The following is an 11,526-nucleotide window of genomic DNA, read 5'->3' as shown; positions in this document are numbered from 1 at the left end:
TGAAAGTAAGAACAAAATAATTCATTAAATAATTAATCTCAATGACAAAATTGATCAACATAATCTTTAATTGAATCAAGTCCCCAATATACAAAGGAGGGATCCTACGGAGCACATTCCCAGGTGAACAACAGGAGAGATGGATGACTTCAAGGAATGAACAGTTCTACCATATTCAGACTTGTTGCAAATTAACAAAAACATAGTGTAAAATTTTCCAAGAGTAAACTCTGATACTTCCAACTTCTCTCATTTGTGGTTAGGGGGAAGAAGCTCGGAGAGGTTGTCAGGTTCCTTTACTGAACCACTTAATTTGTTTATTTCAAATTGTTTTCTTAATGTGCTAGTTACGGCAGTTGGGAATTTTAATATTCATTGAACCCTTTTTAAAGAATAGGGTCAGTCATTGGGGAAGTCAAACATAGCTTCTTCCAAAGAGAAAGAAAACTTTTGGCACCTGTCAGGGACTGGGGGATATACAAACACTAGTTTTTGAAAGCCGAAATATGAAGACCCAAGATACCGAAGGGAAACAGCATCACAAAATGAGTTTAGAATGAATGAAAACAAAAAAAAAGCATTTACCCCTTTTAACTACATGATACACAAATTGACATGTATTGGAAATGCTAGCTTGTTCACAATTCACACAATTAGCTCCTTTCAATCAATAGCTCTCTAAATTAAAATTCAATATTAAGCATACACAATGCTGTACAAGAACTGTGTGTACACACTTACCTCATTCTTGTACTTGGAGACATATTTGTACAACTCTCCTAGTGCACTGGATATGTAGAAGAGCTTGGGACTTGTCTGAAACAACAAGTGAAATCCGTTTAGTTGAGCAATAATTAATATAATAAATTGTTTCCTTTATTACAGCAGTCCTACTCTATATGTTATGAACATGTAGCATCCCTATTTCAACTTTTTGCACATCACATAGTTTAAAGCCATGCCTTACCACTCAGCCACCAAACCCATAATTTATTACAAGTCTTACTGAAAACTCTTTGATCTTATCTTATATAATACAGACGTTACTTCAAAAAAGAAGATGATTACGTCCTACGGGTCATGCATTCGGTATTGCATATTAACCAATGACTTAAATTCTCTGCCAAGTCACTGGTTTTCCTGGCTAGCTCAGGCAACCCATTCCATGCTCTAATAGCGCTAGGGAAGAAGGAGCATTTGTACAAATTTGTCCTAGCATATGGGACGAGGAATGTGCCTTTATCTTTGTGTCTTTCTGAGTATTTTGTGAGTGATTGATTCTACAAACAAGCTGTAGGACACTGTCCATTGTAAAAGAAAGTGTTACTTGTTATAAAGCGCATGTGACACTAACTCTTACCCTAGAGATATCTGCTAGGAAGGCATTCATTTCTTGATCGCTAAGTGGTGGTTGCTCTCTAATATCTGTGAAGTATTTCTCTACCAACTTGCGATAATGAACTATATCTTTGGCGAACAGCAGTTTATTGGACGGAGAATCCTGCAAAGTAAACAATTAAAATTTCATAACAGAGTGTTATAAAACTTTCAAATCTACAGTGTCTTTCCAATTTAATGTAAACAAAATTTTATTACATGGCTGTACTTAAACAAGAAATTGAGAAAAATGCTAGTTTAAATGACTCACTTTTCCAAGTCGATGCTCTGACGTGGAACAGCTATCCATGAAGGTCTGGGCCACCACACTAAGGCATGAATCAACTATTCTAGGCTTGTTAATGTCAAAAACAAAATCTGGATTCTTGATGATATTCACCCAGAATCTCAAAGGCAAACTGGCAAAAAATAAAAGATGCACATGTAAATGAACCAATATGTCTGGTTTTTTTTTTTAAAAGTAAAAGAGTATATGCCATTTCAAACAAAAAAACTTAAATTAATTTACAATCTGCTATTTCAAAATGTTTCACATTGACAATGTTTATTGTTCCCAGATCAAGTTGAACATATCACAGCATATAGAAGGAAGCAAGGGAGGTTAGAAAGAAATAAACAAATATGTGTCCACTCAATCCTATTCAAAGTTGTTAAAGATCATTCACTTGATGAGTACTGAGACTAATCAACATGGCATTACTAAAGATATATAAATAATTTGTATAAGTCAAAATGTCAATCAACATTCAACTCTATTGATTAAAGCCATTGAAGTACATGATTTAGGTTATAACACACTGACAGTCGAAACCTACCTATTGCACTTCCACGTGTGCACCACCTCGTAGTCAGTGATGCCATGAGCATCGGCCTCATGGTCCAGAAAATCAAACAAATATTTGATAACTGGAGGGACGTAAGGCCCGGCACATAACATATTCTTAAAGAAGTCATCTATATACTTCTGTAAAGTGCCCTAGAAAATTAAAAAAACAAACAAAAAAAACAACATGAGATAAGATCACTTTTACTGTTAAATCAAATGGAAATTGACTACAATTGACCCTCCTCAGCGTAACTACTGTGACAATAACAGTATAGATGCAAATACAAACTTAACACTACAATTATCATTGATTTGTTAATTGTTGTCTTGTTTCATCATAAGTAATACATTTCGTCAGATAATTTGTTTGCCTTTAACAAACATTACATTGAAATTGACATCTGCAGCTGCTTCTAACATAATTTTACCATCAGCACTGATTAACCGTTGAAAGACTTATAAGTATAGAGTTAGACCAATATTTCTCAAATAGTGGATTAAGTTTGCTTTTAAGTTCTTTGAAAGATAATGGTCAGCTGATCATGTTGTTTTCATTCATTGTTTTCAATGAGAGCTCTTTTTTTTTATGAAACTAAAAAACTTTAGTGGAAACTTTCTTAGCTAGGCCATATTTAAATAGCTCAACACCTCCTACTAGTCACATAATAACAGTCAAGCATGACAATTAAAAACAAAACCATTAAATACTGGTACATACTTTTGTAGACAGCAGTCTGGTAAGGAAGATCTCTGAAATCATTTTGACACCACCATCTTTGATCAACGTGTCTTCGTGTTTCACCTAGAGAACAGATTACATACATGTACTGCACAGCATAATCGTTATTCATTTAGATTTCCCATATTGCCATTCCACTCTTCACAATCTCCCACCCGATAAGTAATAATTTCAGAAGGAACTGTTAGGTTTCTGAATACAACTCTGAATAGAGCTATAGTTTTAAAACAATGTTTCTTTACATTGTAAAATGTTTTATGTGTTTCAGATGCTCCTTCGGAGTTGAAGATAATTTACTTCCTAGTCCAAACCTCCCGCAGGACGATGGGGGATATCAGTGGGCAGTGTATGAACCCAGTCCATCGACAAGTCCAAACGCCATTCCAGCGTGCATACCACATGACCAGGCAGCCACCCACATTTATTGCTTACTATTAAATGGGGTCAATAAAAATGTAATTTTAAAATACAGCTTTATCATTTCTAACATTTTATTTTTGAAACACTTCTTCATTATATTTCAAATCAACCCGAAAATTGGCTGCCTGGTCGTGCGGTTAGCGCGCTGGACTGTCGTTCGGATTTATCGACGGTCGAGGGTTCAAACCCTGCCTGCTCACATCCACCGTCGTCCTGCAGGAGGTTTGGACTAGGAAGTAAACTAGGTTTGGACTAGGAAGTAAACTATCTTCAACTTTGAAGGAACATCCGAAACATGTAAAACATTTTTTACAAACAAACAAATTGTGGGACTAAATATGTTACGCTCTTGTTTGGCTAACTCGGCTCAGTACACTTACCAGATGCCACTCCTTAAAACCAGACTCCTGATCTTTCTTGAGTATTGGAGACACAGAACCAATGGAAAGCACTGAGTTATCTAGAGAACCTGTTGTAAGAGGAGAAAGTAGTTTTATAACTGTCGTAGAGTCAGCAACAGACTATCCTAAATAAATAAATACATATAAAGATCTTTGAGAATGACCAATTAGCTAAGGGTGAGACCAGGCATAAACCGGATACTTAAAATGTCCACAATATTTAATATTGGTAGCCACGCAATTAACCCCACAGTAAAGTAAAGTTTCCCTTTCAGACCTTGTGGTCTATAGGGCAAGATGATGTAAAGGTCATCTGATTCTGTGGCCTACAGTTAACGAGGGTATCATGTGGCCAGCACAACGACCAACCGCCTTTACTTTTCCCCAAACTATTGTCAGGTACCCATTAGAGCTGGGTAGACTCAGAGGCGCCCAAGGATCCCGAAATAAAAATCCCAGTCTTCACCAGGATTCAAACCCAAAACCAATACTTTAAAATGTCCACTATATTTAATATTGGTAGCCAAGAAATTAACCCCAAAGCCTGCATGCATATTATCACTTCAAACACCATCAGGCTTTTCGGGACTTGCACAGTAAGATACAAATCCTATTAAGTTCTATTTAGCTCACAGTAAGATACAAATCCTATTAGGTTGTATTTAGCTTTACATTGGCGCCAACTGTGGTGCAGTGACGTGAGTGAAACTTGAGTAAAGACTTGTAAGCTACTCACCATTCATACATTTCACTAACTGCTGCTTGTGTAAAAGTGACATGTACGCTCCGTCATGAACACGATAAAACGACAACGTGTTCAGCCGCCTCCAGCCATCTTTATTATGCGATGCTATATCAATGTCTGTCAGCATTAAAGGACCAGTGGGACCATTGCGCCACTCTAAAAAAAAATTGTACAGAATTATAAATGATTCAAGAAAAAAACAATACATCAAATTATTTTTTTAATTGAAACAATGATGTAAAAAAAAAAACAACTGTATGTCATTCAACGTACCAAGTTCCAGATCCCTGACGTGTGGTCTCTGAGAAAATGGAATATTTTTGTACAAGTGATCTAAGATTTTCTCTTTGGTCTGAGATATTGTGTCGCAATCTGGAATACGCACTTGAACAATTTCTCCTCCGTTCTCCACATTTAATGTCTGAAATAGAGGACATACACATTCACTTAGAAACACACATTCACTTAGAAACATACACATTCACTTAGAAACATACACATTCACTTAGAAACATACACATTCACTTAGAAACATACACATTCACTTAGTAACATACACATTCACTTAGAAACATACACATTCACTTAGCAATTATGCAATTAATAGAAAGTTGCCAGTTTTCAAATTTGTCTTTTTTATTGCTTTATTAATCTTACAATCAGGGTTAGTGGTCAGGCTTTAGGTATTAATTAATGTTTGCATTTTATACTAATAAGTGCAGCCATGTATACATTATGGCAGTGTTTCCCAAACTGTATTCCCCGAGGCCTGGAGAGGTGTTCCACAAAGTGCTAGACAAATTAACTACAAGTCCAACACATGAATTAATCTCCCTTAAAAAAATAAGCAAAGTGTTCCCCTAAATGCTCAGAATGTGTGAAGTGTTCTGTTAAAGAAAAAGTTTGGGAAACACTGCTTTATAGTGACACACAGATTCGATTATAACGGGTAGTGATTTCTTGACTACTTACTAGAATCCTCGGCTCAATTTTTTCTCTCAGCAGTGTATCCTCTGAAAGTGAGTACCGGGCATCCCCAGTGACTGCATCCACTGGGCCTTTCTCAGCCTGGAGCTTTATTGCTTTATACAGCATGAATAGTGAGGCTCCAGCATAGTCCTGAACAACAGCAGGCATTTTGATAAGACTTGAAATAATGACTATTTAACTGGGTACGTTTATAACACTTTAAAAAAAAAAATTTTGTTAAAATTATAAAAGCTCTTAATATACATTAGAACATGTTTTTTAAAGCCAACTTACCCTTAGATATTTATACAAACAGATAGAGAGCCAGTTTGTTAACAGCTTTTCCACAACTGATTCAGATCTGAAGTTAGAGAAATAAAGTTGATAGATACAATTATTACACTGACAGCTAATATTTCCATCACTATATCATTTACCTACAGTTATTTAAGAAGGTAGCTGGTACAAGTGTTAATGTCAGTTATGGAATACCAACCTTCTCAACATGAGCTTGGGGTGCCTGCCTTCAACAGATTTATGAACTAGATCTACAAGGAGGCACTTGAGAATACTGTAACAAACAAAGCATACAAGTTAAGTCATCAAGATCAAGTAAATCTCAAGCAGACTGAAGTTATCATTTAGTAGATCTCTCGTAGACTTAGTCAAAATCAAGAAGATCTCTAGTAACTAGATTAAGTCAAAATCAAGTGGATCTCTAGTAACTAGATTAAGTCAAAATCAAGTGGATCTCTAGTGAACATGAAACACAAAAGGCGTCAACTAAAACGTCGTACAACTTACTCTGTGGCGTATTCCATATTGTTCAAATAAACTATCATCAATAGTGAGGCCACATTGGCTCTGAAAAATTATAAGGTCAGTTTTTGAGTGTATGAAATGAATGATACTGTCAAAAAAATGACATTATTTGTTCCTATTCTTTTATTCAATTAGGTTTGGAACAAGTGCTTACTTTTTTCATGTCAGTCCATACAGAAATATGAAAGTTATTAAAATTTTAGTAAGATAAACAAACTTTAAATTTTCAAAAAAAAAAAGGACAAATTCACTCTATAAAAGTTTTTTTTTTTTGTCTATTAACTAGTAATAGATCTTTTGATTGTTTTGATTGCTTGGCATCAAAACTGTAAGTCAACAAAAATACAACTAATGTTTCCAATAACATATAATGCTTATTTATTGTTATTGATCACATTTAATCTTTCAGTAATGAGTGGTTTGTTTCAGCCAAAGTACTTAGTTTATCAATTAAATCTTGCTCAAGTAATGTTTGTAATGTTATTACAGCACCTTGAGCCTACATTTTGTTTGTTAACAGCGCTTTATAAATAAAATTATAATTATTAAGTACTTATTAGTTTATCAATAAAATCTTTCCTAAAGCTAATAGTTTAACCAGGGAATGGAAGATATCAGTGTTAAGTATTCACTGACCTATCTCTAAGGTATCAGTGTTAAGTATTCACTGACCTATCTCTAATGTACCAGTGTTAAGTATTTACTGACCTATCTCTAATGCTAAACGCTCGCTGTTCCTCCAGTGTTCTGATGAAAGTAACCATAAATAGTTTCTTCCCCAGGAGCTGGTGAAACAACTGGAGTCCATGGTCAGAGAATTGGAACCTTCCATTTTTCTGCTGTAACATTAAACATAAAGCATTTAGTCACTCTCGCCTACATCACAATAATGTTAGATAATAAAACAAAAACATTTTAAACTAATCATCGCCAACTCTAAAACATATAGTACTTCTGTGATAATGTCTACCATTTTAAACTATTTTTTTGATTCACGATAACTTAAGAAAATTTAATGTCAAATACTGCCGCCTCTCAAAGAAGCAAAATAGTTATATTTAAATTATATCCGCTCAAAGTAAAGCCATTACTGCACTTACAATTGGTGGGTGGAGAATTATATGGTCTGTCATCCCAGGGAAGAGAACTTTGAATGTGTAACTGTGGAAGTCCCAGAAAGGAATGCCGCTGGACACTAGATCGCCAGTGAGGTCAGTCATATCTGTTTGAAGCTCTGCGAAGGCTACAAGAAAATATATATATATATACAATTAATTAAATAAAGAAATTTAATTGTTCAATCAGTTCACAAGGGAATACCATTTACTAGACACATGAGTTCAGATTGCTATACAAAAAAATAAAGCAGCTACTTTGAGTTGATCAAGGTTTGTACCTTGTTTGCATTCATTTCTGACATTGCTCTCCAAGTTATCCAGCTGTATTTGCAGCTTTCTGTAAATCCTCTCTGCCTTGGTGCTCTGTCTCCTATAGATGATCAGTATACCAACTATCACCAGCAGAAGAAAGCCGCCACTTGCCGCAATGCCAGCGATCGCCTCTGTTGGAAAAGTGAAGTGTTCTGGCACATCGTACTCCACACGTCCGACTACAAACTCCAAGTTGCTGATTTTCACCTTTAGAAGAAAAAAAGTGATGATCATACGTTTTATTACTGATATGAATTGATTTTTACAGGAAGCATTAAACAATTGTACTAGATCGAATAACATTGTTTAAAGATAAATAATGATGTCATAGATGTGAGGCAATGGAGAAACAGGGTCTTTAAGTGTGAATAACTGATGCGATGAAGAAATAGAGAGGTGATAGTAGTAAAGATGGCTGCCTGATCAGGGGGCTTGCTCTGGACGGATATTTTTACTAGTCTACAGTTAAACTTAATAGAATTAATGCATAACAGTAAAGAATGTGCTTAAAACTGTTGTCACGATAGTCCCAGGTTTAAATCCTGCCCACCGCCATCCTCTGCTGGCCTGCAAGAGGTTTCGGCTATCACATAATAATTTTCATTTTGAAGAAATCTAAACTTACTTTTACATAAGGGAGAGATTTCCTGTCTTTCTCTAGGTTAATAGCAGCACCATTTTGGGCCTGACTGCTAGGAAGTTTGCAGACAATTTGAGACTGTGAAAATGTGGTCACATTGCAAGGGTAGTTTCCCAGCATCACTGAAACTTCTGACTTGTCTGCTGCTATGTTAAGGTCTGAGCCCTGCAGTTAAAATTATAAGGCAAACATGTACTACAAATCCAGTAATAAACAATGAGATATATGGCTACTTCCTCACTAAGACATAAAAAATAAAGCTTAAAAACTATCTTAATCTTTTTAATGGTAATGAAGGAAATAGCTACTAAAAATTATTTTTTTAAAGTAACATCCGTGGAAATTACATTCTTCAATGATTAGATACAAAATGTATCCCTTTGGCATCATTTCACAGACCTAGATAATACATTTGTTCCTATGGCATTATTTCACTAACCTAGGTGATAAATTTACCATTATTGAGTCATTTCACTGGACTAGATAATAAATTAATCCTTATGGTGTCATTTTACTAACCTCTATAATAAGTGAATCTCCTTTAAGTATTTTCACACCATTCGGCTCTGTAAAATTATAAATCCGAGGGTTGGAGAAATAAAGGAGCTTGAAATTCAGATTCGGCACAGAGGAAAGATTTCTGACAGACATGACGTCATCCATGATAAAACCAAGGTAGACGGCTTTAATGGTGTTGGAGGTGCGGTCTGTCTGCTCACTGCTTCTCTTGGAACGAATGATATTCTTGAGTGCATCCACCAGGGAAGGAGTAGGGCACCTCATGACATTATCGTTCATAACTTGACACATCTGTTTTTAAATATAATGAACACATTTTAAATCATTCATCAAATGCACATGTATTTTGACCTTATGAAGCTGCACGTAATTTTGAACATATACTTAATTCATATAAACTGAAAGGAGCACTACCTATACACTTCGCACGTGACTACTTACCGTGCAGTTTGTCTTGTCTAAGCCTCCTGACAGATTCGGCACGTATGCAAACATCTTGGGTTGCTGAATGACAGTCAAATCTGTTCCAGTTACAGTTAATGTGCGCCCTCCCCTGAAGATAATATACAATCACATTATTTCAGGCTTTTCAATTTTACACTCTTCAAACAGCAAAATTATTAGATCTTTTTAGTAAATTTTAAAACATTTAATCATAATTTTAAAAAAAAAAAAAAAAAAAGCCTCATAATCAAACAAAAAAGGAATTATTTTGTAAAATTGGGCGTTATTAAGCTTAAGAGTGTTTCTTGATTTCTAGCAGAAGCATGAAGTTGTTAAAGAGTTAACAAACTTGCCTCAAGGTTAATCCACCCTCACATACACGAAAGAATTCCTCTTCTAACTTAAAACCCAGTTTGTCCAATAATGAAAAGAATCACTCACTCTAATATACTCTCTAAAGGAGAGATTCTGGTAATGGTTGGATCTTCCTTGTAGAAGAATATCTTGTTGGCCAACTGGTACTCTTGTTTGTCAAAGAACACTTTTATGGATTGTTTGTGCTGCGCATGGCCAACTTTTTTTGTGATGCATTCTATACTGGAATTGGTCACTCTATCTCTGGAAAAACAAACAGAAAAAATACAAGATTATTTCCAACCTAAATGTTACGTATAGGATAATCTTATGACGACCATTAAATGATGTCTTATGAAGGCTTTCCATTATATGGAAGAGTTTTGATACATATAATGAGCTTGCCCCAGTGTGAGGAAAAACAAATGTGTTTCTTTTCATAACATTTTTTGAGGGTTATTTTTATATTCGGTTTGATGTTTTATGTATCATCCCTCTCTTTGTCTAGGATGTCTCTAAATTTGTTTATTTACTAATTGGGTTACTCTTGTTAGATGAATATTACTTTAAGATTAGCATAACAGCATTTTTTTTTTCATAGTCATTTGTTGTTATGCATGTATACTCATTTTAATTTTGCTTGAAAAAAAAAAATATATCTGTTTCTTTAGACTCAATTCTGAGGTGTAGATATTACTTACTGGATCACTGTGCAAGGAATATCATTGAATGCCACTTCATGAAGGCCTCCAGTGTCCAGATCTTTTCCTTTTATTGTGACTCTGGAACCACCAGATTTAGGCCCCACCTTTGGCTCTATATCATCCAGCCTTGGAATCTATGGGCATAAAAAAGATATTTATATTGCCTATTTAATACAAAAAAACAAAATCAAAAAAGTGTTTGCACTTTAAGTATGCATTAATAACATCAGTTATCTTCCTTGTATAACTTTCTGTTGAGCCATATTAACTGCCCTTTACATCATCTTTAATTATAAATGAAACATTTGGTCAAGCTAAAGATCTAAGGAAGCCTATGGACTCAATAAATTATAAAAGAAAAATCATTGATATTTCATATTCATATGAAGAACTTAGAAGCCAAATGAAAGAGTATTTTTCATTCTATTTGTTGAGAAAAAAAACACTGTTTTTGTGACAGAAATATTTCTATGAAAATTATAATTGCTTATAACATTGTGAAATTATGTATTCTAATGTTTGGGTTACCTGATATTTGAAATGTGTATGATATTGACTACTCTGTTGGTCAATAGTAACTTTGACTGGACCTTCCGCAGGTTGACCTCTCCATCTAGTCTGGCATACAATCCTGAGAAAAAAAAAGAAATAGAGAACTGATCACTCCTTTCTAATTTCTTTAAATTCATGTCTTACTTTTTAAGTGCTATGTTTTCAAAAAGTAGTACACTAAAATTTAATGTTAAGAATGAAGTGTCAGGTCAATAAGAGACTCAATAAGAATTGATGGAAAGACAGGTTAATGAACAAAAGAAACAAGAACTAAAAGGCAAGAACTACTTCTGAAGATCCCAAGAAAAGAAGGTTGGTTCATTGCCATGCCGAGAAATGTAAACTTGCCTTTTGGATGGAGAGTATTGCTCCCTGTGAGGAGCACAAACAACATTGGCTACTGTGACGGCCTTCTCAATGTCTTCAAATTTGGTCCCGAGATTACTGCCGGTGATAGTCACATTGGTTCCCCCTTTAGTAGGACCTGTTATGGGCCAGACCTGAAAGAAAAAACATTATCAAGTCATTCTGGCTGAAGAATTTACTATGTATATATATATAAC

General features: G+C 34.9%; 1 protein-coding gene across 6 annotated transcripts in view; it reads right to left on the bottom strand.

Annotated features, from left to right (window-relative positions):
* The window catches only part of LOC106069686 (plexin-B-like), a 237,934-nt gene that overhangs the window by 5,128 nt on the left and 221,280 nt on the right, over window positions 1-11,526 (bottom strand). For all 6 annotated transcript variants that reach the window (XM_056025494.1, XM_056025495.1, XM_056025497.1 and 3 more), the window contains 22 exons: window positions 11,312-11,463; window positions 10,940-11,042; window positions 10,409-10,545; window positions 9,795-9,971; window positions 9,351-9,462; window positions 8,910-9,200; window positions 8,376-8,555; window positions 7,717-7,957; window positions 7,421-7,563; window positions 7,029-7,159; window positions 6,303-6,362; window positions 5,995-6,069; window positions 5,793-5,859; window positions 5,502-5,648; window positions 4,803-4,950; window positions 4,521-4,685; window positions 3,764-3,852; window positions 2,943-3,026; window positions 2,214-2,374; window positions 1,649-1,796; window positions 1,361-1,501; window positions 742-816 (listed from right to left, as the gene is read on the bottom strand). In XM_056025494.1, coding sequence (XP_055881469.1) covers window positions 742-816; window positions 1,361-1,501; window positions 1,649-1,796; window positions 2,214-2,374; window positions 2,943-3,026; window positions 3,764-3,852; window positions 4,521-4,685; window positions 4,803-4,950; window positions 5,502-5,648; window positions 5,793-5,859; window positions 5,995-6,069; window positions 6,303-6,362; window positions 7,029-7,159; window positions 7,421-7,563; window positions 7,717-7,957; window positions 8,376-8,555; window positions 8,910-9,200; window positions 9,351-9,462; window positions 9,795-9,971; window positions 10,409-10,545; window positions 10,940-11,042; window positions 11,312-11,463 — 3,027 coding nt within the window. The remainder of the gene's footprint in view (window positions 1-741; window positions 817-1,360; window positions 1,502-1,648; window positions 1,797-2,213; window positions 2,375-2,942; window positions 3,027-3,763; window positions 3,853-4,520; window positions 4,686-4,802; window positions 4,951-5,501; window positions 5,649-5,792; window positions 5,860-5,994; window positions 6,070-6,302; window positions 6,363-7,028; window positions 7,160-7,420; window positions 7,564-7,716; window positions 7,958-8,375; window positions 8,556-8,909; window positions 9,201-9,350; window positions 9,463-9,794; window positions 9,972-10,408; window positions 10,546-10,939; window positions 11,043-11,311; window positions 11,464-11,526) is intronic.

This window comes from Biomphalaria glabrata, chromosome 4, assembly GCF_947242115.1.
Source record: "Biomphalaria glabrata chromosome 4, xgBioGlab47.1, whole genome shotgun sequence".
Taxonomy (NCBI): Eukaryota; Metazoa; Mollusca; class Gastropoda; family Planorbidae; genus Biomphalaria; species Biomphalaria glabrata.
This window is presented reverse-complemented; position numbering and strand designations above follow the sequence as displayed.